Here is a 24,619-nt window from a genome sequence, read left to right as displayed (position 1 = left end):
GGGGAAGAGTCACGGAACTAATGTAGCTGCACAGGGATCTCTCTGATGAGCTTTGATTTCAAAGCCACGCCTGGGAGAAGGAAGGAGGCAGTGTAGTGGAGGATGAAGCCAGAAAAGAACAGGGCCCATGAGAAGCCTCCCTGAACAATTCACAAGTGGCTTTAGGAAAGAGCTTTGGCTGCAGGCAGCAAGCAGTCCTATTGGTAGAAGTTTGTTTGTCTTTATCAACCCCTGTCTTCATCAAAACCATAGTCAAATCTATGGCTTTTCCAGTAGTCATGTATGGATGTGAGAGTTGGACTACAAAGAAAGCTGAGCGCCGAGGAATTGATTCTTTTGAACTGTGGTGCTGGAGAAGACTCTTGAGAGTCCCTTGGACTGCAAGGGGATCCAACCTGTCAATCCTAAAGGAAATCAGTCCTGAATATTCATTGGAAGGACTGATGTTGAAGCTGAAACTCCAATATTTTGGCCACCTGATGCAAAGAACTGACTCATTGGAAAAGACCCTGTTGCTGGGAAAGATTGAAGGCAGGAGGAGAAGGGGACGACAGAGGATGAGATGGTTGGATGGCATCACCGACTCGATGGACATGAGTTTCAGTAAGCTCTGGGAGTTGGTGATGGACAGGGAAGCCTGGCATGCTGCAGTCCATGGGGTTGCAAAGAGTCAGACATGACTGAGTGACTGAACTGACTGATCAACCCCTGAGTTGCTGGCTGCTCTGCTCCATATGGTTGTTGGTGGCCCAAGCACCTTCTCTCTTGATGCTTGGATATTCTAGGGGATCAGCCTCCTCTGCAAGGTCTGAGATGGCTGTCAACCATGAGTTGGGGGTGGGGGTGGTGAGAAGGAGAAGGGGTGGGCACAGCGCTTTCTCTTAAGGACGTGGTTCAGTTGCACAGATCATCTCTACTTTCCTCCCTTTGGCTAGAACTTGCCATGTGGCCTAGCTGCAAGGGAGGCTGGAAGAGCGGGTTTACCTGGTGGTCACTGGGTCTGTAAACCTCCTCTTTCCAAGGAGGATGCCTCCACCGAACACAAGGGCAGCCAGCTGTCTCTGCCATTGCATGGGGAATCTGAGGTCCAGAGAGTGAGTCTTGGCCAAGCTGACATGGCTGCTGACAGCCCAGGTCTGCCTGCCATCACAGCCTGAAACCGCCCCCTCCCCATGCTCGGCAGCCTCTCCTCAGGGCTGAGACCTAACCCCTGGGGTGGCTGTCCCTGCCCCCAGCTCGCAGCAGCCTCATCCCAGGACCTTTGTTTCTGTACTTAGGTCTCTTTCACTCAACACAGGGACACAGGACTATAAGGGATGGAGGAATGTGACTCTCTGGGCCTGGGGAACCCTTTGACATGACGTGGGCAGGTGCAGGAGGAGAGGGTGCTGAGTTTATGAGGCAAAGCTGAAGCTGGAAAGAGTCTCATTAGATGGCCAGGGTCAGGCCTCAGTCCAACTCTCCCCTTCCCTGGGGGGACTCTGAGAGGCTTGCCTTAAGCCCTACCCCCGTCCCACCCTAGTCCCTTCTAGCCCATCATCTGGTTTTATTTTCTTTATAGTGAAATGATTACTTCATGGGAGATTATGACTTCTTATGTGCTTTCTGCTTGCTTATCATCTGCTTCCTCTAGCCAGACTGTAGGCCCTGCAGGAACAGGGGCTTTGCCTCTTGTCCCCTGCTGTGGTTCCTGGCATCTGGAGCTCTCCCATCAAAGGCCAAATCAAGCACGGGCTGTGGGGCTCAGTTCACCCTCATTCTCCCCCTACTGCCCCGCCCTCCCCCAGCCTGGCCTCACACATCCCCCTGAGGAGTGTGGGACTGGTAAGTAGGAAGGGGGATCAAGGTCAAGGGCACTGTGAGTCTCACCGAGGGGACATAGCAGGAAGGGAAAGGGCCTCTTCTGAGACTTAGAGGAAGTCCTTGGGTTGCGAAAGAAGCCAAGAAGTCTAGGAGCTTCCCTGACTTTGGAGGCTAAGGTCAGGGAAATCTTATTCTCTTGGAGCCTGGGGGTGCTTCCACATGACAAATGTGAGTTCTCCCCAGATAAAATGCACCGCTGAGGAGGGGCCCTGCTGCGTAATTCTGGTTTTCATTCTTGAGACCTGCAGTACCAGAAGGTCAGGGAGTGTTCTACTTGGAACACTGGAAAACTCCTAGTTACCCTTGAACCCCAGTCAAAATGCCCACTCCTCTGGTCTGCGACACTGATGGACTGTCTGCCATTCTCATCCTTTAACCCCTTTGGCTGGCTCTCAGGGGCATGAACGGAGCCTTCCTTAGCCCCCGTTCAGGGGTCCCACATCACAGCCAACATTTCCGCGGGATTCCCCGAGTGCCTTCAGATCTTCTGGGCCCACACTGCCACCCACCCAGCTTGGCCAGCCATTCCTGATGCACAGGTCTCCCCTGCCAGGGGAAGCAGGGCCTGGTACCTGCTTGTTCAGGAACAGGTCCCTTCCCAGGAGGCATTCCTCTCTGCTCAGCAGGACCCCGTCCCGACTCTGGGGTTCTCTCCGGCAGCAGGCCTCCGGCACCTCATCACTGTCCAAAGTCAGGAGTCGGAAAACTGATGCATACTTAAAGTCTTCAGGCCCGTTGACCCCACAGCAACCAAACTAGGACAGAGCAGAGAGAAGAGGGGGATAGGAGCTGGAGCCAGGCATGAGAGTGAGGAGACAAACGCAAAGCCTATCCACAGGCCACTGTGAGGCAGCGTAGTGGGGGGTAGTCATGATCCAAGTGGGAGCTGGCTCCACCTGCTGCTCCTGTACAACCCCGGGAAAGCCACTCAGCCTCTCTGAGCCTCCAGTGTCCTCATTGGTAAAATGAGAGTGGTGGTAACAATTCCTACTTCACCGGCACTGAGCACTCAGTAAGTAGCTGCTATGGTTACTACCACTGATAACCGTTACAATTGCTTGAGGACTCAAGACAGGGAGGGCAAACAGCTTTCACCCTGAGTTCGGACTGTGGCTGATGGGCAACAGCTGCCCAAGATGCTGTGCGGATGGATGCCGGTTCTGAGGCTGGGCCTGGGCTGGCAGATCAGTGCCTGATTGATTATTGATATCTGCATAGGCGCAGAGAGCAAGGCTCTGGCGGCCAGATAATGGCTCCCCTGGGCGTCAGGGCTCTGAGGGCTCAGAGCATCCCTGGGGCCACTCACCGTGATCATGACGGAGTTCCAGGTGGCAGAGAAGACGTCCGTGTCGTTGTTGCCCTGGTAGTGCTTGGTGAGCTCCTTGGTGAAGAATTCACGGGTGAGCTGGAGGCAGAGGGAGGGGCTGGACTGAGAGCCATGGCAGCTTGATACGGCGCCCCCTTCTCTGGCTTCTCCACTGATCTGCTCTGGGGGAGGGTGGGGGAAGGTCACTGGGCCCTAGTGCCCGGGACCCTCCTTGTAAGCAGCTGACTTGGGGCGGGCCCTTGGGGCCCACCCCCTACCTCTAAGGACCTGTGGCCTCCCTGCATCATCAGATCCCCAGCATGAACACGCAGACTACCCACACAGCCCACAGCAAGCCACCGGGGGACCTCCGCCAGTACTGCAGCTCTTTCCAGAGGGTGGCTGGTCCACAGTTGGGGGCTCACCCCTCCTGCCGCTCCCTAACCCTGAGCTGTTCCTCAGACAGAGCCGAGAGGATGCGCTGTGTCCTGGGCCCTGAAGAAGCCCCTGTGTGTGCAGCAAGCCGTCTCTGCAGAGCCCCAGATTCCCCGAGACTCTTGGAAGTCATTGCTACCTTCAAAATACTCCCCGGAGGCCTGATCACCCTGCTCCCCTCTGCAGGGAAGGGTGGGGCCCTCGGTGGTTGGAGCCTCTGGGATACGATGGTCTCTGGGGGTAAGTGGCCCAAACTACATACTTGCCAGGGCCTCATCCAGGAAGGCTCTGCCCTGTTCTCCTGCTTGGCGCAGATTCTGCATGGGGGTTGGGGGTGGGGTGGGGGGTGGGAAGCCTCTCTGACTATCCTTGGAACGACTACTGCTGGGCCAGTGCTGGGCAAGGCATAGAATGGAAGATTCTAGAGTCAGAGATGGGGTTGCACCAGACGCTTGGAAAGAGCGGAGACCCTTACGGGCCCTCTGACTCTGACCTTCTGGAAAAGTCCTTGCAGGGACAGGCTCGCAGGTTTCTTTTGGGGCTGTGGGGCTTCACTGGGTGGGGTGGTGGATTGTGATTGGAGCTGGAACAACTGGATGAGGGGACGCTGACTCTCTGAGACCCTCTGGGGACGGAGGGGCTGGCCATGAATGGGCCGGGGCACACGAGGCCAGGTACGTACATTTCCCCTGAAGATGAAGGCCAGGATGGCTGCTGAGAGCTCTGCCAAGAAGATGATCAGGATGAACAGGAAGAACTGCAGAGAGAAGCGGGCAGACTTGTGAGTCCCGAGGGCAGGTAGGAAGGGGACAGCTGACCGTTCTCTGAGGCACCCTTCCATCTGTCACACGATGGTGGCAATGTACTGATTTCGTAAGACTGAGGAACTCAACTGCCATAAACCAGACATCTTTCATAATAAACACCCCAACAATCCATCTTTGGAGCCAACAAGGTTGTAATACAAATATGGAACAAATAAACATACAGATATCTGTGCAAATGGCACCCTTTAGCGGCCCCTTGTGCAGTGGGCGCTCTGAGCAACTGTACTTGGCAGCCCTTGAAGGAGATCGATGTTGAAACTTGTTTGGACCTCCCCCGGGTGGACAGTCCAAGTAGTGGGAATCCTGAAGTCCCTGGCGATCCCTGGCTGGCTGTCCCCACCCCATCAGGCCCAGGCCACCTCTCCCTGCCTGGCTGTCTCTCATTCCCATGGGTAGTGGGGGAAGTGACGTTACTTTTCAGCTGCAATAAAGGAGCATGATCGGAGGGAAGGTGGTATGTCTATCAAAATCTGAAAACCCAGGGGCTGGGAGTCTGGAATCTAACAGAGCCCCCCTCTGTGCTACTCTCTGCATGTCTCCATGTTGCCCAAACTTACCACGACACCTCTTGCCTCGGGCACCTCACACGCTCCCTGGAAGGGAGCCCTGGAAGGGCTCCCTGGAAGGCCCTGCCCTTGCTTGCCCACCAGCACCCTGCTTTCCAGACTCGGCTCCTGGCTCCCCCACATCCCAGGGCCCTGCAGAAGTGTGCACCGCAGCCGCTGTGTCCCCGCCAGGTGACCACCATCAGCTGGGATCCAGCGGGCAGTGTTCTCGACGCCCAGACAGCACCGGTGTTGGTATACGGCTCTCCAATGAGTAAATGAATCCACGAGTAACCAGCTCGCCATAATGACCTTGCTATCTGCTATCTCCAGGCCCGGGCCATCATGGGCACTGTTGTGGGTGGATGGTTGTCGGCAGAAAGAAGAGGAAGCGGCTGTGCCCTCACTTCTCAGCGTTGTCCCCCTGCACTGGGACAATCCTGGAGCTGTCAGCCCACCTGGAGACCACCAGCAGGGCCCTGAAGCCCCAGCTGCACATGCCCACAGAGACCCCGGGACCTGCTCCCTTGCTCGGGTCACAGTCCTCCGAACTTCCAGTGCGCACCGTGTGTGCCCAGGCTGGAAGGAAGCGAAGGGGCCTGAGCTTGTCCTCAGCACTTCAGCCTCTCTCCTCCTCCCCCTCCCCGGCCTCGCTTTGAAAGTCTTAAGACCTGGAGGCTTTTCTGGGCTCCAGGATTACATGCTGTTAGGATCCTCTGTTCTAGAATCGGAGGTCCCGCGTTTATTTCTACTGTGCCGCTTGCCAGCTGGGCCAGCTCCGTCAGGTTCTACCGTGTCTGGGTTCCAGTTTCTCCATCCAGAGAACAAGGGTGTCGATGGTCAGCAGCTGCTTTGCCAGGCTGCCCAGAGGCTTCAGTGAAATGACTCATGTAAGATCTACGCTTAGGTGTTAAGCGCTGCATGCCTGCGGGAGTGCGTGAGTGCTAAGTCACTTCAGTTGTGTCCGACTCTTTGGGACCCTGTGACCTGTAGCCCACCAGGCTCCTCTGTCCATGGGATTGTCTCCAGGCAAGAATACTGGACTGGGTCGTCACGCCCTCCTCCAGGGGATCTCCCTGACCCAGGGATTGAACCCACGTGTCTTGAGTCTCCCGCGTTGGCAAGCGGGCTCTTTAACAGCACTGCCACCCAGGAAGCCCCAAGCTCTGGACAGATGATAGTTGTCCTGCGTTTTCCAGAGACCACCCACGCCAGTGCTTGTCTCCAGGAAGGCCATGCTCGCGCTTGGTTCTGAGCCTTCCTCACGCTGTGCACGACGCCGCACCCGCATTATCTCACTGATGCGCTGCTAAGTCCCCTGGAAAGTGCACGCACGCTCCCAGAGTGATGAGCACGCGGAGTTCACGAGCTCCGTCTCATCCATAGTTTATAACTGTCTAAGCCGAGATCAATAGGCAGAGACAGCTCCGTCACATCAGTGGGGTGGAAACCATTTCTGAGGCTGCTCTTTATGCCAGCCTGAGGACTGCCAGCAACTCCACCGAGAGGGCAGAGGGCAGGGCGGGGCTCCATGGAGGCCTGGTGAAACAGAACCAGATAACCATCTGTCACCAGCCAAATGGAGGTGCCAGGAGCCCTGCCAGGGCCCTTCATCACCGTCACAGGGATGAGAGGCTGCGGAGGTGGGGAACATACCTCTTAACCCAAGGACCAGCTCGTGGAAGTGGAGGGGGATGGGATGGGCACTGCGGCCAGGGGCAGGCTGCCCAGGGTACAGGACGTCTTCTGTCACTCTCCTTTCCGGGTGGGGAGCTCTACCTCCCAGCTTCAGCCCTAGGTCACCCCACACAGCTGACTGCAGCGAGGCTTCCCGCAGGTCTGCTTCCCAACCTATCAGAACCAGAGCCCCAGGTTTTAAGACTCAGCTGGCCTGCAGGGTCTCTTGTGGATCAACACCAATCCTTTCGTTTTCAACTTATCAAATGCTTATATGTGCCAGGAAAACAGTTAAGCAATATGTACATTTTCTTATTGAATGCTGATCAAAATATTATGGCTGGAAAGGCGGTATTATTATCCCCAGCTTACATAGGAGGAATCTGAAGTTCAGAGAGCTTAAGTGATGGACCCCAGGTCACACAGCCGGGAAGTGGCATGGCAGGGATAAGAACCAGGCTTTGCTGACTGCAGAGGCCAGGCCCTGACCCACGCCTCCTCTCTGTCCCTTCGGTCCAGGCCCGTTTACTGAGCACATGCTCTGTGCCAGGTACTGTGGTAGGTCGTTGTTGTCCAGTTGCTTAGTCGTGTCCAACTCTTCTGCAATCCCATGGACTGTAGCCCGCCAGGCTCTTCTGTCCCTGGGACTACCCAAGCAAGAATACTGGAGTGAGTTGCCATTTCCTTCTCCAGGGGATCTTCCTGATCCGGGGATCAAACCCTCATCTGCTGCCTTGGCAGGTGGATTCCTTATCACTCTGAGCCACCCGGGAAGCCCACTGTGCTAGGTACCGATAAACAAATACACACAAGCGCGATGTGATCACCACTCTGATGGAGTTTCCACTGAGCCAAGATTCATGATCCACGAAATGAAATTCACGAGATGAAAAGCTTAAGAGTCATGAGATGAGATGAAAGAATAAACCTGTAACTCATTGATGGGGAAAGCAGGTCTCCCCAGAGGAAGAGCGTCTGCAGATCTCTTGGCCACTGTTCCCACCTGAAGCAGGGGCCCCCAAAAGCCTGGGCACGGAGCGGGTGACATGAGTGTAAGTCACCTGGAGGAAAGTGCAGGGCTGTGGGGCCAACATCGGTAACAAGGTCACTTCTGCCAGCATCTCCAGCATGAAACAATTGCCTCCTGCTTGACGAGATTACTACTGGTTATTTGAAGGGGGATCCCTCCTGGACCCAGCCACAGGGCTGATGCTTTCTGGGGCTCCCCCGAACCAGGGCCTTTCCCAGAGTGTGTTTCTCTTGAGTTATCTGACCTCATCCCATTTGCCTAAGGGCACACTTGCCAGTAATTCCTCAACATCAAATTTACAACGCTTTGCTAAGGATCAGGCGATTAATAAAGGGGTAAAAACTGCTATTTTGCCTACTTGTGAGCATTTCCAGACTTTTCTAACCCATCTGCCTACAATACATCTGCTTTTCTTTCTTATTTCTAATAATATTTACCAAATTTACATACTTGATGTACAATTCAGCTCGTTTTATCGCTTTTAAATTCTACTCTTCCCTTTTTGCTGTTCTCTTTTCCAATTTAGCATGCCTTGGTTATAAAATATTTTTAAAATGTGAAGCTTTCAATAAATGGGTTAGAAACATTCCTTGAACTGTTTATAGGTGAGCAGCTAGGCAAAAAGGGATACCACAAAATGTCACCAAAAGGCTGAAGTTGTCTTGTGGTCCATGAAAATGCTCTAGAATTGATCAACAGGACTGTTTGGAAAAAAATGTTTTAGAAAAGTAGGTCATTAGGTGACATTAGGGCCATGGCTCTTGGGCTAAGGGTCACCGGGGCCCCTCAGGGCTTAGCCTCCGAGCAGGGGCAGGGGTTGCCCGGTGACCTCCATCTCCAGGCCTCCTCTCTCTGTGGGGCTTTGAGCCCCAGTTCCAGAGGGGACTGAAGTCACTCTCTTGGCTTCTCCCAAGACTAGTCTTTGCTTCTTCCCCGAAGGGTGACGAAGTGGCTCAGGCTTCTTTAACGGCCAAGGAGTGGTGAGACTCGGTGCTGGAACCACCCTGCACGGCTGAGTCCAGGTTGGAAAAAAAAAGTGGTTCTTCTTACTTTTCAGGTCATGAATCAATCTGTAAACCTTGCAGAAGCTGTGGGGGCTCCAGAAACACGCAAGCACGCACACCACACACACAGAACACACATGTATAGGCACACACACAGAGGCCCTGCATAATATTTTGCATATAATTTTGGTTGAGTTTTGAACCACTTGAGTGCATTCCAGGTGAGGAGCCTCTGGACCAGTCCCTCTGAGACAGCAGACCTGGGTCCAAGCGTCCCCTGCCTTTGACCTGCACTGTGACCTCGGGTTGTGTGCCTTAGGCTTGTGACAGAGAGGAGAGTGGAGGGGACTGGACGAGAGGGAAGGGGAGGAGGAGAGGGGAGGCAGGGGAAGTCAAGGAAGTGGGGGGAAGGGGGAGAGGGGCAGAGACAAGGGGGCGTCTAGGAGAAGGAGAAGGAAGGGCAGCAGGAACAGAAACCAAGGGATCAAGAGGAAGGCAGAGAGAGACAGGGAGACAGAAGTGGAGGAAGAGCTAGAAAAGAAGGGGAGAAGCAGACACGATGAGACTGGAGGGAGACCACAGAGGAGGAGGCGGAGAGGGGAGACTTTAAGGTTTGGTGCGCAGACCGGCCACAACCAGGATATAAGTCTCTCTCTGGGGAGAGCTGCAGCCAGTCCCCTCCTGGGTCTCAGCCTTCTCCCCTAGGCACTGGGGAGAGCGATGCCTCCTCCAGCTGGCAGGCTCTGAAGGAGCCACTTAACTGGAGAGGGCTTGTGAGGCCCCCAGGTTGCTCCTGGCCCAGAGCGCCAGCGTGGTTTCTATCTTGGCTTCAGAGATGAGCCCGTTCATGCTGGATGAGCCCCAGACACCGAGGTGCAGGGTGGGCGGGGGATGGTGGGTTTGGTGTGTCCTGGGACCGTCCTCAGATCCTTTCAGAGTCCTGGGCTCCCCAAGCCCAGACCGCCGGCACCACTGGACACTGCACAGAGCTGTCCACCAGGGGGCGCTAGACGCCTCGCGAGGACGCATCGCTGACCGGCCCACGCCTCCCTATCACTTAACTCCTGACCCACCCGCCGGCTCGTGAGGCGCGTTTGCAAGTTGGCCCAGCTGCACAGCCAAGGTGGGCTGTTTTTAACTTCCCTTCCGGCAAGATTGCGCTCAACCCAGTTTTCCTAACCCTAAAGGCACAGGACCTGGGAGGGGAGGAAGCCCCATCACCAAGGCCAGACAAGTAAGGAGAGAAAGGGCCGCAGTCCATGTGAATACAGAGAGCCCGAGAAACGGAACATCCACTGCTGGTCTCGTTTGACTCCCGTCTACAGCCGTGTGAGTTGGCCTCTCACTTCACCAGCAGATGCTAAAGCTCAGAGAGGTTAAGAAACTAAACCAGAGTCACACTGTTTGTTATGAGACGGAGCAGGTCGCACACACAAACCCAGCTCATCCTCCTGGGCTCGCCCGCCCCGCACCGCCCCCCCACCCCCCCACCCCCCCACACACACCCCCCAAGACTATGGATGGTCACTCAGCCCTCGATGTACCTATAGCACGAGTGGATCACGTGGTCAGCAGGTCAAAGACCATTCATTTAATGAATAAAGGACCTACCGAGATCATATCACTTCCATTTTAGAAGGGGAAATGTGAAAGCTGAATGATTTATCCTATAGCGATCTTCGCTCTGTTATCACGGAGTTGTATATTTGAGTTCTCAGAAGCAAGCAAGTCGAAAAGCATCACGAGTCAGTGCTCTCAGCTGACCCTGCTGTGGGGAAGCCTGGCCGTTCGGACCTGGAGGCCGAGGCCACCGCGCGCCTGGGGGCGGCTCACCCTGGCGGCAGGCACGGGGCCAGCATGGATGCATATGGCAAGGGTTGGTGGCTCTCCCGCTCCTGGAGGCCAACCTACCTGGCTCAGACCCCAGTGTGAGTCCCCCCTAGTGTGGGTGCAGGGCTCTATCCATCCCCCTCCCCAGGGCACCCATGGGTGGGGTGGGGGATGGGATACTCACAAACAGCAGCAGACACTTGTTCTCCCGGACGGCCCCGCAGCAGCCCAGGAAGCCAAGCAGAAAAAGCAGGCCCCCCATGGCCAGGAGGATGTAGGCACCCGTGATGAGCAGGGGGTTGGCAGCCACGATCTCCCGGAAGCCGGTGGGGTCCACCATGACCCAGATGCCGATGCCCAGCAAGCAGGCCCCGCCCAGCTGCTCCACGGGGCCAGGTGGGAGCACGGGGAAGACACGGGGAGACATGGTGGTTAGACACCCCACACACACACACCAGCTCCCTGCTCGAGGCCCTGGGGCAGAGGTGCTAAGTGAGCTGGGCAGAGACTCCATCTATTTTCCTCTGTTTTGAACTTCTCTCCTTAACTCTGACCTAGGGTGCATCACGCATCCTGCAGAGCCCATCTTTGACCAACACTCTACTTTGGGCTGCGAGGAACCATGTCCTGTAGAGCCTATCTGCCACGTTCATAGTCTCCTTAAGTGTTAGAGCCACTGGGCACTGAGGTCGTTCAGTCCAACCCTCTGATTCCATGCTGAGCCCCAGAGGGGGCCAACAATCCGCCGAAGGTCACACAGTAGGTTCACAGCAGAGCCAGGGCTGAGCCCCAGGTCCTCCTGACTCCAGCCCCAAGATGCTCCCCAAGTTCGTGAACGTGCTCTGACACCTATGCTGGGAAAACACAGACCGAAGCCATCCTGGTTGTCCGCAAAGGAGCTCTCAGTCGGGGCAGGCTCCCCACTCTCAAATCCGCCCCTAGAAAGCCTTCTTGTTCATGACTTCCTCTCCACGGTCCGCCTCTCCATGCTTCACTGATCTCTGGAGACAGGCAGCTTAGTCCAGAGAAAGGGCTGTGCCATGCGTTCGCTGTGAGACCTTGGTCAAGCGCCTTAACCTCTCTGAGCCCTAGCTTCCTCATGGTTAGACGAAGATACCGTTTCCCACCTCCCAAAGACCTGAAGGTGCCTAGCAGGGTTCAACAGACATCATTCCATTGGTCTTGGGCACAGACCAGTCTTGGAAACAGATCTGTTGCAGGAGAAATCATCTGGCATCATGGACTTTAAAGACTGGGAAGTGCTTGAAATCTCCGTGTGGTGGGAAGACCAGAGGAATGATGCAAAATGATGCAGAACTGCCTGCTCACAGACAGGGTCTGTAAGCGGGGGAAGAGCTGGATGGTTTGGGGCAAAAGATGGTCCTTTCAGATGCAGTGGGGGGAGGGGTGGGGCGCAGAGGCCCGGGGGACCTGGGCGCAGCCAACAACAGAAGCAACATTTTGCCGTCTGCTGTGGCCTGCCTTTCTCCCTGGTTTCTCCACAAAACCTCCAGGAAAACCTGTGTCCCTTCCTCACGGCTGTTGGAGGTTTGGGAGTTTAACAATTGCATGCTGAGTTCTGCTTCAAGGGGGGCTCAGGCACACACTGAGCGGCCCAGGGTCATCCCAGTTGGAAGTTGGGTCTAGAATTCAAGTCTGTGGGGTTGCCTGCTCTTCAGAATTAGGGGCAGGGGAAGGAAATCCAGGAAAGTTGCTGAAGTGTACACAGAATAGATGGAGACAGACAGACAGACGGAGTCAGTCTTGACCAGAAGGGGCCTCTCCTTCCTAGTGACCCTGCCCTGGCAGACTTCAGTGGGTCTTTACTCATCCAGGTCTTGGCTGCACTAAGGTCAAAGGTTGAGGTGGGGTCACATGATGAGCATGGCTCTGCTCCCGGGAGAGGCCATAGGTCTGAGTAGAGCAGGTGGGCTGTGGCAGGGTGCTGGCCTGGCCCCCTGAGCCCTTGGGCACTCTGTCCTTTCATGTATAGAATCCATAAGTTGGATGGAGCCGATACATTCCAGGCACTTCCTAAACCAATCTTGCTTCATTTTCAAAGAATCTGTTGAGGTGGAAGATTAAGGGATGACAATACCGAGGTTCAGGGAGGCGGTATATGTTGTAGATGACACAGCGGGTGAGGTGCAGAGCTGGGCTGTGAACCCAGATGTCTCAGACCCGGAGAGGTTTCAGACTGCATCAGACTGCATCAGACTGCATCACATCCACTCGGCTCCGCTGTCCACAACTGCTCAGGGGGTCAGGGCTTCGTGGCGGCTCCTGCTACCTCTGATCATCTCCACCTTCCTTTTCACCTCAACTCGCTAAGAGGGATCAGACCCCAGGATAGTAGCCGGGGCTAAAGCCTCTGCCCCCTTTCTTTTAGAACAGCTGAACTATCCCGGGGCTGTGCAAAACGTCTCTCCTGCGATGGCAGGCTCTCCGAGTGGGGTGGGCACTACTCGTGGTCTCCCCACCACAAACCCCCAACAAGGCAGGTAGGGCAGCTTCTAGCACCAGCCCCTGGACCTCAGCCCAACGTGACTCCTCCCAAGCATCAGTCAGTTCCCCCCACCCTGCAGAGGCCGGGGGAGAACCCCAGACACGGTCCAGGAATACTCACAAATATGAAGAAATTGAACACGAACATCAGATACTTCATGCAGCTCAGACAGTCGCCTTCCATGGTGATCCTGCTGCAAAACAGCAAGGCCCCTTCAGCCCTCTCGCTGGGGGACCCCATCCAGAAAGAACCCTTGCCCGTCCTCCGACTCCTCCCCCTCGGGGTGTCCCAGCGGCCAGCCTGCCTCTGGAGCCGATAGGGGAAGAGAACAGTTGATCACAGTTTCCTCATCACAGGGCTTTGTCCTGGGGGCTGGAGTTAGGAATGAGGACTTGTGACCCAGCCAGCCTGGGTTCTCTACCATTCATGTGCTGCGTGGTCTCAGGCAAACGGGGGCTTCCCAGGTGGCGCTATTGGTAAAGAACCCACCTGCCAATGCAGGAGACATAAGAGATGAGGGTTCAGTCCCTGGGTCGGGAAGATCCCCTGGAGGAGGGAAGGGCAACCCACTCCAGTACTCTTGCCTGGAGAATCCCATGGACAGAGGAGCCTGGCAGACTATGGTGCATAGGGTTGCAAAGAGTCAGACACGACTGCAGCGACTTAGCATGCACGCATTCACTCAGGCAGATGACGTCACCTCTCTCAGTCCTGCTTGCTCCAAGTTGAAAAGGGAGATTAAAAACAGAAGCTTCCTCCCCAGCGGTTTTGGGAGGATTAACTGGAATAACGCATAAACATGCTTAGCACCACGGGGCGGACGCTCAGAGGTATGACGTCATGATGTTACTTAATTGCAGGCGTGAGCCTTCCGTTTGATAGATGAGAAACTAAGGCTCAGAGCCGTGAGGGACTTGCGGAGGTCATGGAGCAGGAGCAGGACCCAGGCCTGACAAACTTCCTGCCACCCCACATGCCCTCTGACCAGAAGGCCCTGCCCCCGGGGGGAAGCGGTGTTACAGGGAAAGAGCTGCTGGCGCTTCCTGGGGCCTCAAGGCCCCAGACGCTCCCCCAACCTGACCACCTCCATCATGAGACCTACAGCATCCCACCTCCCCCTGGAGCCTCCCTGGTCCCTATGGACTCGTCAGCACGTCCATGGTAGCCGGACGGATCACTGAATACAATTCTATTCTGCCAGCATTTTTTGTGCAACGACTTGATGCCAGGCACTACAGCTTGAAAACAAGCCTTCCCCTGTGCCTGGGGGAAGCAGATGGCATCTGCTGTTACAAGTCAGCCTTCAAGGTGCACATAAGTCATGGTCCTGCTCAGTACACCATATTCAGTATTCCCAGGCTTGCTTTCTGACAGCCCTGGGCAGAGGACGGCAGGCCCAGGAGGATCCTTGTTCCAGGCCCTGGCTTTCCAGCAGCCAGCAGAAGGCTGAGATGCAGTGGGGACCTGTGGGTGTGGCAGGCCTGTGTAGCTAGCATCTCTAGGTCCATGCCATGCCCATCAGTTGTTAAACTGTCATCCCTGGCAATTGATCATCCTTTTCTCTTGCATCATCTCCAAGCCCAGGCTCTCTACCTCCAGAACAGGTCCCCAGACCAAGCCAGCCACCCTCGTCCAGCTCCTCCATCTCTGATCTTCTAGAAGCAGCATCTGACCTATGTCTAAACGCAACAGTTCCAAGCAGGGTCTCTGAAGCCAGACACACCTAGGCTCAGACCCTGGCTCTTCACACCTCTCTACCTCTGTGTCTGGTAAATGATGGAACCTCTTAGAGCCTCAGTTTCTTCATCCACGTAAGTGGGTATTTAGGACCTACATCGTGGCATGTTGTGAGGATTAAATGAGACATCCTACTTCAGGGCTCCCCACAGAACCTGCTTCAGCGAGGGGTGGACAGCTCTTACCAGGAACACACTTCTGCTGACACCCCGTGCTCCTCGGACAGGGGGAAGAAGACAGGAAAGAGCAGTCACTGAGGACAGAGTCCTTGCCAGCCACACGCCAGCTCCAGGAAGTGACTGCCCTGAATCTTTCAACAGTGTCATGGGCAGGAAGCACCGTGTTCATTTCAGAGGTGAGGACACTGAGGCTCAGGGCAGCGAGATGGCCTCAACCTCCTGGAGCTTGTGAGTGGGCCCCTCATCCCACTCCCCATCCTGCGCTCTCCCTGTCTCAGGGGCTGGTGATCGGGCAGACAGAAGGGCAGAAGGAGCCCTGGACTGGTAGCCGGGAGCCCCAAGCTCCAGCTCTGCAAGTCACTTCTCTCCACCTCAGCATCTCCATCTGCAAAAAGATGGAGAAGGAGTTTGACGACCTGTGAGCTCCTGCCATCAGGTTATGACTTGGACGGGCCTTTGGAGGGCAGGAGGGACCGCCCCTGTGAGATGCTGAGAGAGTCTGCAGGAGGCAGGGCTCTGGGGCCCTGTCCTCTGCCCACCCAGGCAAAGCCTAGTCCCCAGGGTCGGATCTGGCTTCAGCTGGCTCTGACTGTTTGGCAATTAAGGGGCATAATAAACATAGCAGCTCATAAACGGGCTACCTGTATTTATTATGTATCATGTTCATTAGAGATTACATCTAATGGGCAGCTTGTGGAGTGCTGGGCTCCCAGACGAATGCAATAAAAGAAGACGTGTCTCCTGGGAAGAGCCTCTGACCAAGGTGAAGAAGGGAGAGGGAGAGATGATGTGAGATGGAGGGTGGATGGAGGCAGGGGGTGGGGGGGCCTGGGCCCAGCTCCAGGGCAGGGAACCGAGTGGACAGAGGGCTTGGGAGCCTGATGGAGGACCATGTCCCAGCTTGGCCAGGCCCAGCTGGTGGCCTCAAGCAAGTTCTTGTACTGCGTGCGTCTGCGTTTCCTTGGCTTTAAAATTAGTATAAAATAATGCCTTCCTCATAATGCATGGCCCCACTCCAGTACTTTTGCCTAGAAAATCCCATGGACAGAGGAGCCTGGTAGGCTGCAGTCCATGGGGTCGCTAGAGTCGGACACGACTAAGCGACTTCACTTTCACTTTTCACTTTCATGCATTGGAGAAGGAAATGGCAACCCACTCCAGTGTTCTTGCCTGGAGAATCCCAGGGACAGGGAAGCCTGGTGGGCTGCTGTCTATGGGGTCGCACAGAGTCGGACACGACTGAAGCGACTTAGCAGTAGCAGCATAATGCATGGAAAATACAGAGCACAGAGCTCGGTGCAGGTAGACGGTAACAGCGCAGTGAGCAACATCCAGCTCCCCTGGAGTCTTACTGTGTGCCAAGGAACATGCACAGCCTCATTTAGTCTTCCTAAAGCTCCTGGAGGTAGGCAATGTCATTGCCCTTGCTTCAGGTGAGGGAATTAAGCCTCGGAGGAGTCACTTGTCTAAGGTCGCACAGCATGGACACGCCTGAGCCAGGGTTTGAACCAGGTCTGTCTTAATCTAGAACCACAACTCTTTTTTTTTTTTTAATTAAAGTTAATTTTTATTTATTTGGCTGTGCCAGGTTCTAGTTGCAGCACGTGGTATCTTTTAGTCTCGGCATGCAGACTCTCAGCTGTGGTGTGTGGAATCTAGTTCCCTGACCGGGGATTGAACCTGGGCCCCCTGCATTGGGAACATGAAGTCCCAGTTACTGGATGACCAGGAAAGTCCCTGGAACCACAGCTCTTAATCCTAGTTTTCAGTGAATGCTAATCCCCTTGCCACATTCATCCATTTTTCTCCCAAATTCAGGCCTGTCTTCACACCTCCTCTGCCCAAGTACTCAGTCATGTCCAACTCTTTTGCGACCCCATGGACTTTGGCCTGCCAGGCTCCTCTGTCCATGAGATTTCCCAGGCAAAAATACTGCAGCGGGTGGTCATTTTATATGCCAGGCAATCTTCCTGACCCAGGGATTGAACCCGTGTCTCTTGTGGTTCTCACACTGGGTTCCTCTAGGCTAGCAATCTCCTAGAGCCATTTTCAGGATTTTAGGTAACATCTCAGAAATCATCCCCTCAGCACCAGCTAACTCATGGGGCAAGTGTCTTTGGTTTTGGAGCAATTCAACCACCCAGGCTGGGAACCCTATTTCTCGGGTTGTTCAGAAGTCCTATGTACCAGGTACATAGGAGGCCACAGTTAAGAAGAAACATACTTGGTAAATGATGACTTGGTAAAGGCAGTGCTGTTTGGCCAAAAAAGTCCTTTAAAACTTGGGGCCCAGAAACATGAAATGCAAGAGTCTGTATCACAGGCAAACTTGACCTTGTGCGTGCGTGATCAGTTATTCGGTCGTGTCCAACTCTTCGCGACCCCATGGACTGTAGCCCACCAGGCTCCTCTGTCCATGGAATTTTCCAGGCAAGAATTCTGGTGTGGGTTGCTATTGCCTTCTCCAGGGGAACGTCCTGACCCAGGGATCGAGCCTGCATCTCTCACGTCTCCTGCACTGTGTGCTTATTCGCTCAGTCATGTCTGACCCTTTGCCACCAGGCTTCTCTGTCCCTGGGAGGGTTGCCATTTCCTACTCCCATCTCCTGCATTGGTCTCCTGCATTGGTAGGCGGATTCTTTACCACTGCACCATTCATGAACTCAAATCTCACAGGTGCTGGGAAGGCAGTTGAGGTGCTGTGGACCTGGCTGCCCTTCCACGAGGGTGCCTGCTCCCGGGTGAGCCTGAGTGGGAGCTGTGGACTTGCTGCCATGGGTCTCATAGTCTCAAGGCTCTTGTGCCTGTCACAGCGTCCCCTGCTCCGGGACACTGAGGCTTCCCGGCTCATGCAACTGGCTGTTTCATGTATGACAAAGCCAAACGTAGAACTATAATGTGACACTTCTGTCTGTGTAATAACTGGTTTAGAGTCCAGCCCTTGCATAACTTACGTCACCGTGGAAATGGGAAAACAGACTGCAAAAGGGAAAGGAGGTGTAGCCAAGTTACAAAACCAATTAGTGAGGGGTCTGGGCCTGGAGACCCGTTTCTTAAAGCCTAGGCCAGTGCCTGTGGCTATTCTCCATTTTACTTATTTCTTTTGGTGGCACACACCTGCCCGTATTAGAATGTTCCCAGCGTCCAGAGCAGTGTCTGGCACGTGTAAGTCCTCAATTTCTCTGGGTGAAGGAATGAATGGAGAGTGGGGAAAGAGAAAACAGACAGAAAGAACAATAGAGACTCAGTAAATCAGAGAGATCGGCAAAGCCAGGAAGAGAGGGGAAGATGGAGAAAGACAAGGTGAGGTATGGGGAACGAGAGACGGCAGGAAGAGGTTCAGGAAAGGGCAGACTGACAGCTTATGGGGAGACGGGGTGGAGTCAGGGATACAGCAGGTGCAGGGAGAGGGCACGGGGAGCAGTTACTGACTCGTCACCTGGACAGTTCTTCTGACGTCAGCAGGACAGCGTCTCCTGGTCAGTCTCCCTTATTGGTCCAGCTTGTCCTGTAAGAGAAAATACTCAATTACTCTAGAAATAAGGAGCATCCACTTTCGAGAAGCTGCACATGAACACCTGCCCGCCCTTCGGACACACACATTCAGGGCAAGTGCCTTGCTGATCTGGGCCCATTAGTGCTGATGAAAAGCTCTCGGCACCTGGGGCCCTGCAGCTGGGGAGGCCCCGCACACTGTGCCCGCCTTCTGCCCGCATGGCAGCTGCCGGGTGCCCTCGTTGGGGCTGCGAGGGGAACCTCATCTCCAAGAGACTCGCGGTTTCTAGCATAGGCTTCATCCCTGCTGACACACTGCTGCATGCGGTGGATGAACGGGAGGAGGGCGGGGGGCCCATACCCTGGGATGCCACCTGGCTGCTCCCTGGGCGTCTGCAGTGATGCCCCAGCAGAGAGAGAGAGAGCCAGCCAGGCCCTGTAAATCAAACACCCTCCCCAGAAACCCTGACTCCCAGGGGGAGAGAAATTTGATGCTGGAAAGGGTTCCTTAGCTTTGCCTAAGGATTTGCCAGAAGGCTCCTTTAGCTTGCCAGCTCCCAGCAGTGGAAATGAGGGTGTGGTTTCAGCAGTCACGGGGGCCCATACGGAGACGCCTGGCCGATCACACGTGTGGGGAATTCCACAGCTGCTCTTGCTCAAACACTGGGCTGGAGGACACTGCCAGGGAAAATCAAGGCCTGGGGTGCTTGGGCTGCACGGGCATCCCCATGGGCAGGAAGCGGGGATTTCTGGGCTTCGGGTACCAGTTCAGATTCCTTTCCAGTCTCATCAGTGGTGGCGGGGGTTGGGCTGTGGACAAAGGATTCCTCTCTGTCCATCCATCCATCCATCCATCCATATACTAGGTTGGCCATAAGATGTTATGGAAAAACCTGGATGAACTTTTTGGCCAACACAACACATCCCTTCCTCTCTCCTTCCATTTATCCCTCCCTCCATCCATCCACCCATCTACTCTGTGCTGGGTGCTGTGTTAGGGAATAGAGATGCAAATAAGCATGAACTCACACTTGGGTGGTGGTCGGGGTAGGAGATTGGAGGGGGCAAGGGAAGGGCTGACAATAGGGCTGGGGACCACAGGAAGGAGGACAAACTCCCCCGGGGTAACTCCACTGGGGGCAGTTGGGGAGCCTTTAGTTGGGAAGGGGATGGTGCAGGGGAGTAGGTTGGGAGAGAGTGTAGAGGTGGGGATAGGCAGATGGGAAGGAAGGCAGGAAAAGGGGCCTCCCTCTTGGAGCTCTCGGAGGCCCTGGGAGCTGGTACTCTGCCCTAAACATAAACGTGTGGAAAGTTCTTCAGCCACCTTCCTTGGTATCTGCTGTATGGCTTTGGGCTACACGGTTACATGCATGAGCGCATTAGATGCCAAGAACAAGCCTAGGAAGTAGATATCTTACCATCGCCCTCATTTTACAATGGAAACTGAGACCTGGAGAAGGAAGCGACTTGTCCAGCATCACACAGCTAGTAAGTTACAGACCAGGGATCCACACCCAGGAATCAGAATCAAAACTAGCCTTCGTGGACAGGGCTGTACATCCACCCATGTGATTATGGTGAGTCCTCATGATGGCCTTGGAAGGTGGACTATTGCCCCATTTTATAGAAGGAAGTTGAGCCTTAGAAATTTAAGTGGCAAAGCTGAGTATCTGCCTGAGATTTCTAGGCTCTTTCTCCTAGAAACTCCAGGCAAGATGTTAGAAAAGCTGTATTAGGGGCAGGAGTGGGGAAGAGGCCAGAAGCCCAGCCCCATCTGAGCAGTGAGGGGTCCCCTGAAATTGGCCCTGGGGGTGTGGGGAAGGGAGGACATTGTCACTACCAGGCAGGAGCCTGCTACCCAGGTGGGCATCTGCGGTGAGAAACCCCCGGGTCTAGGCAGGGGCCAAGGACGTTTGGGCTGGAACTCTGTCCCAGGGTGGCTTACTGGGCAAGATGAAGCCAATTTCAGTTCCCCTTAAAACTCAGGTTTCTGCAGCCTTAAGAAGGGGAGCTCTAAAGTCTAGTTCAGGGGTTGCATCCCACGCCTGACCTCAGGGCTCAGGGAAGCAGGTGGGGATCATAGTTTTCTCTTACCCCTGTCCTTCCCCTGCCCCATCCCAGCCTGTGCGCCAATATCACCGTTTTCTGCCCAGCATCTCAGGCTGGTGGTTGTCCTGGGTGCGATGTGACCCACCTTCCTCTGGACACTGAGGCTGGGATGAAGGCCTGGGTGATGCAGAAGGCACCCCCCACCCCAGGGGCAGGGAGGGGGTGTTGAACTCCGCATGCATCTCTGACATCTCCTGCCCTCCTTTTTGCCAGGATGCCCCCTCCCCAGCTGTTTTCTGACACAGCGGAGATCTGCTCTAAGGGGAAAGGATGGCCTGGGAGAGGCCCGCCCCGCTCAGCCGTCACCGCTGCCTCTGCATAGCCTGGGACGGCCCCTGCCTCGGCCAGCTCCCTGGAGGCCTTCGGAAAGGCACTGCCCTCCCTGAGATGCTGGGTTCTCCTCTGAAAACTGTGATTCTCAACTTTGAAGCCGGAGGGGATTGTAAGAATTTGTGCTGTGAGGCACACGAAAATGAAGCGATATGATGTGAAAACACTTGGAGAACTGCAAAGGACTGCTCCCAGGAGGAGATAGTATTATCAGCATCCTCATATATTGGAACTAGGTGGATGCCCAGACCATGTTCGCCAGTTATCCATGGGGGTGAGTGTGGGGCAGACCGTGGACATCTGGCTTGGTCAGGAGGGATATATATATATATATATATATATATCTTTCCTTTTAGTGGCCCCAAAGTCAAATTTGTTGCTCCAATTTTGTGATAACTGAACCTCATAATAACTGGTAGTATTAAGCATTTACCATGTATCAGACTCTGCTAAGCATTTCTCCCACATTCTTTTATTCAATCTTCATATAGGAGGTGGGTATCATTGTTAACCCATTTTACAGATGAGGAAACTGAGGCTCAGAGGATATAATTAACTGGCCTGGAATTTTAATCACATGTTTAGTAAGACTTGGCTATGAGTCAAGCCTAAGTCTGCTAGACTCCAAACCAGAGCTTCCGATAAGGTCCATGGACTTGGCTTGCCAGCAAGGAGGAGTGCGATGCCTCAGTCTCTAAAGTTTCTGGCCCAGTGCTGTCAGCCCAGAGTCAGGCAACCAGGCGAGCGCGTCCCAGGGACCGGCTAGCATCCTCCCCCGTGCCAGCTGCAGGCCTCTGGGGGATGACCCCGTCCTGCCATCCCGTGACAGATGGGAGCCCCGAGGCCCAGAGAGGGGCAGACGTGGGCGAGGTCAGGCAGCGCTGCTGCGTTCTCCTCTGCAGGCGCCAGCCTGGGCCAGACAGCTTTATTCATCTTCCCTCTCCCACTGCCCCGAGACGGCCACTCAGTTCCATCTGCACGGAGCAGGCCCAGGAGCGGTTCTTTGATGAAGAAGAACAGCTCAGTTCATAAATCACTCCTTTTATTTTCACTGCCTCTACCCCCCCCGGGCGTGCTTTCTGGAGAGAGGGAAAAGAAAGCACGTGGACAGACAGGGCAAAACCCCCATCGGAGGAAGCAAAGGTAGGTCTGCTTTGGGCTGGTGGGAGCCAAGAAACGTCTTGTTTTCGCTCCTGCCAGGTGAGGGCCTGTGGTGCCGGGCGGAGCCTCTGGGAGTCCCAGGGGAACAGCCTCACCTGGGTCTCAACCAGTGCCCTTGACTCCAGCAAGCTGGGAGTCCTGGGCCAGCCTCCTCATCACCTGAGCCTCCATGGATGGCTTCACCTTTGAGACGGGCATTCTCACACCTAACTCCCAGGCTCAGTGCGTGGATTCAAAGAGATAGTGTCGGTAAAAGCACTTTAGCGTTCCTTCCTTCCTGTGTGTTTATGCCAGCACTGGGCTGGGTCCAAGACACAGAGGCCAGCAGCTTCCCTCCTGCAAGGACTCGAGTCTCCTGAGAATTAATAACCTGCTACTCAGAACTGTTAACAGCCACAGGGACCACGAGCATGCCGGGCAGGAAGGGAAACTAGCATTGACTGACTGCCTTAGGGGTGACAGGAGGTGCGACAGGGCAGCCTGGAAGCCTGGGGGCCCTGTGTGTGGGGAGCACACACGTTTTTGTTGGCAGGGACCAACATTTTTGAGCCTCAGTGATGCTGCTGGGCATTGCATCCTGGGCATTTACCTATGAGTGACCTTACTTGATCCTCCAAAGAGATCTGCAAATTAGATGAATTGCCATTGTTCCCTTTTACAGAAGAGGAAACTAAGGCCCCAAGGGGCTTGAAAACCCTTAGAGCCAGAACTGACTCAAGTCTGCCCGACTCTAGGACCCCTGTGTTCCTTCTTCAGGACCTGGGACTCAGGCTTAGGGAAAAAAAAAAAAAAAAGCAAGGCAGTATTTCCCTGGCAGTCCAATGGTTAAGACTCCACCCTTCGGGCCACGGGTTTGATCCCTGGTTACAGAACGAGAGCCCATGTGCTGAGCGGTCTGGCCAAAAAAGAAAAAAAAAAAGTAATGACTTGGGGCTGAGACTTGCTGGAATAACGATGATGCTTGTCATCAGGTTCCAAGCCGAAGTGGGAGGAATTTATTTGCTTTCTGGTGGTGTTTGCTGTGCTTCATCTCTAGACAGACGGTCTCATAAGCAATTGGCCCCAAATCCTGGCGTACTTGGTGAATGGCACAGACGTGGGGTCATGGACACAGCTGATGGGGGGTAACATCTAATTAGGCTCCTGAAGGCAGAGCCTGTGGTGGATGTAGCAGATCCTGAGTGACAGCCTTCCCCGGCCCTGCACTCACTGACTCTTGAATGTCGAGGAAGCAGACTGGCTGCAGCGTCTTGGAGAGCACAGTCTCTGATCTGGGAGCTGAACCAGCTCTGGGCACTCTGTGTTCCTGCCACGAGCCCTCTGCTCTGCCTTCGGAGGATCTTCAGAGAAGGAAGACTTAGTGACTCCAATTCTCTCTTTTCACACCCGGGGCATGTTGAGGCCCAGAGAGGGGCAGGGTCTGGTCCAAAGTCACACAGCAGGGCAAGAACTAGGAACTCCTGATTTTAAGCCCCCTGCTCTGCCCACATGGGGCTAGTGGTAAAGAAGCCACCTGCTGATGCAAGAAATTTAAGAGATGCGGGTTTGATCCCTGGGTTGGGAAGATCCCCTGGAGAAGGAAATGGCTACCCACTCTAGTGTTCTTGCCTGGAGAATCCCATGGACAGAGGAGCCTGGCAGGCTGCAGTCCATGGGGTCGCAAAGAGTCAGACACCGCTAAAGAGACTTAGCAGCACACACACTCTTTCCATCATTCAAGGCAGCCTCCTGAGACTAACATCTTAATTTATTTTGACTTCGGAGAGCATTTTACACACACTATTTCTCAATCACCCGGGAGATAGGCACTCCTGCTTTATAGAAGAGGAAACTGAGGCCTGCAGAGATGAAACCCCTGGCCTGAGGTTGGGGAAATTTCTGGGGCCACAAAGCAGGATCCCCATCCTTCTGCCCTGGTCATCCTTCAGAGGCATGGCCCGGGGACTCTGGGCGGTTGGTCCCCAGAGTGGCCCTTGCTACAATCCTTGTCTCCTGCCCCTCGGACCTGACCTGGACTCAGAACCACAGAAGGCGCTCATCTCTGACAGTTCCTGGGACGGGGCCATGGCTCCATCTTCCTGTCTTTGCACTTGGGACAACTCCCTGCAAAGGCCTCTGGGAAGGCTCTGCACCCTCCACCAAAGGCGGGTAGGCAGCCTGGCTGCTTCCGTGGAATTCAGAGAGCATCTACCCCAGGGCCTGCGGGATGGGCAAAGAACAAACTTCCTCCCAGACAAACATTATTCTTGTGGTAGCATTTCATTCATGTAGACTGTCTCTCATTCATTCTCCGTTTAGTGAGCACTACAGGTCTTTGGAGTAACCCACAGCCCTGTGGGACGAGGTGCTGGGAAGTGTCACTGTGTCCCCAGACTCTGGCAACGATCTTCCCCACGTGGGTTCTCCCTGCCCGGCCTGGCTCACGTGTGGCTTCTGGTAACACCTCTGCTTCCCCTCCTTGAGTCCCCGTATTCTCCAGGGCACCTCCTGGAAGCTTGTATTAAGCTTTGTGCTACCCAGAGCCTGCATCTAGTTAACTCTTACTGTATATCTGGCCTTGAACTAACAGCATGCAGATCCTCACA

At 54.7% G+C, this 24,619-nt stretch overlaps 1 protein-coding gene across 2 annotated transcripts in view; it reads right to left on the bottom strand.

Annotated features, from left to right (window-relative positions):
* TSPAN18 (tetraspanin 18) overlaps positions 1–24,619 on the bottom strand; it is a 207,653-nt gene that overhangs the window by 10,315 nt on the left and 172,719 nt on the right. For both annotated transcript variants that reach the window (XM_055546937.1, XM_055546938.1), the window contains 6 exons: positions 18,379–18,447; positions 13,144–13,213; positions 10,702–10,896; positions 4,287–4,361; positions 3,170–3,268; positions 2,436–2,618 (listed from right to left, as the gene is read on the bottom strand). In XM_055546937.1, the coding sequence (XP_055402912.1) occupies positions 2,436–2,618; positions 3,170–3,268; positions 4,287–4,361; positions 10,702–10,896; positions 13,144–13,206 (615 nt within the window). In that variant the 5' untranslated portion in view covers positions 13,207–13,213; positions 18,379–18,447. The remainder of the gene's footprint in view (positions 1–2,435; positions 2,619–3,169; positions 3,269–4,286; positions 4,362–10,701; positions 10,897–13,143; positions 13,214–18,378; positions 18,448–24,619) is intronic.

This window comes from Bubalus kerabau, chromosome 15 (assembly GCF_029407905.1).
Source record: "Bubalus kerabau isolate K-KA32 ecotype Philippines breed swamp buffalo chromosome 15, PCC_UOA_SB_1v2, whole genome shotgun sequence".
NCBI lineage: Eukaryota > Metazoa > Chordata > Mammalia > Artiodactyla > Bovidae > Bubalus > Bubalus kerabau.
Note: the sequence above shows the minus strand (reverse complement) of the source record. Positions and strands in the feature narration are given on the sequence as shown.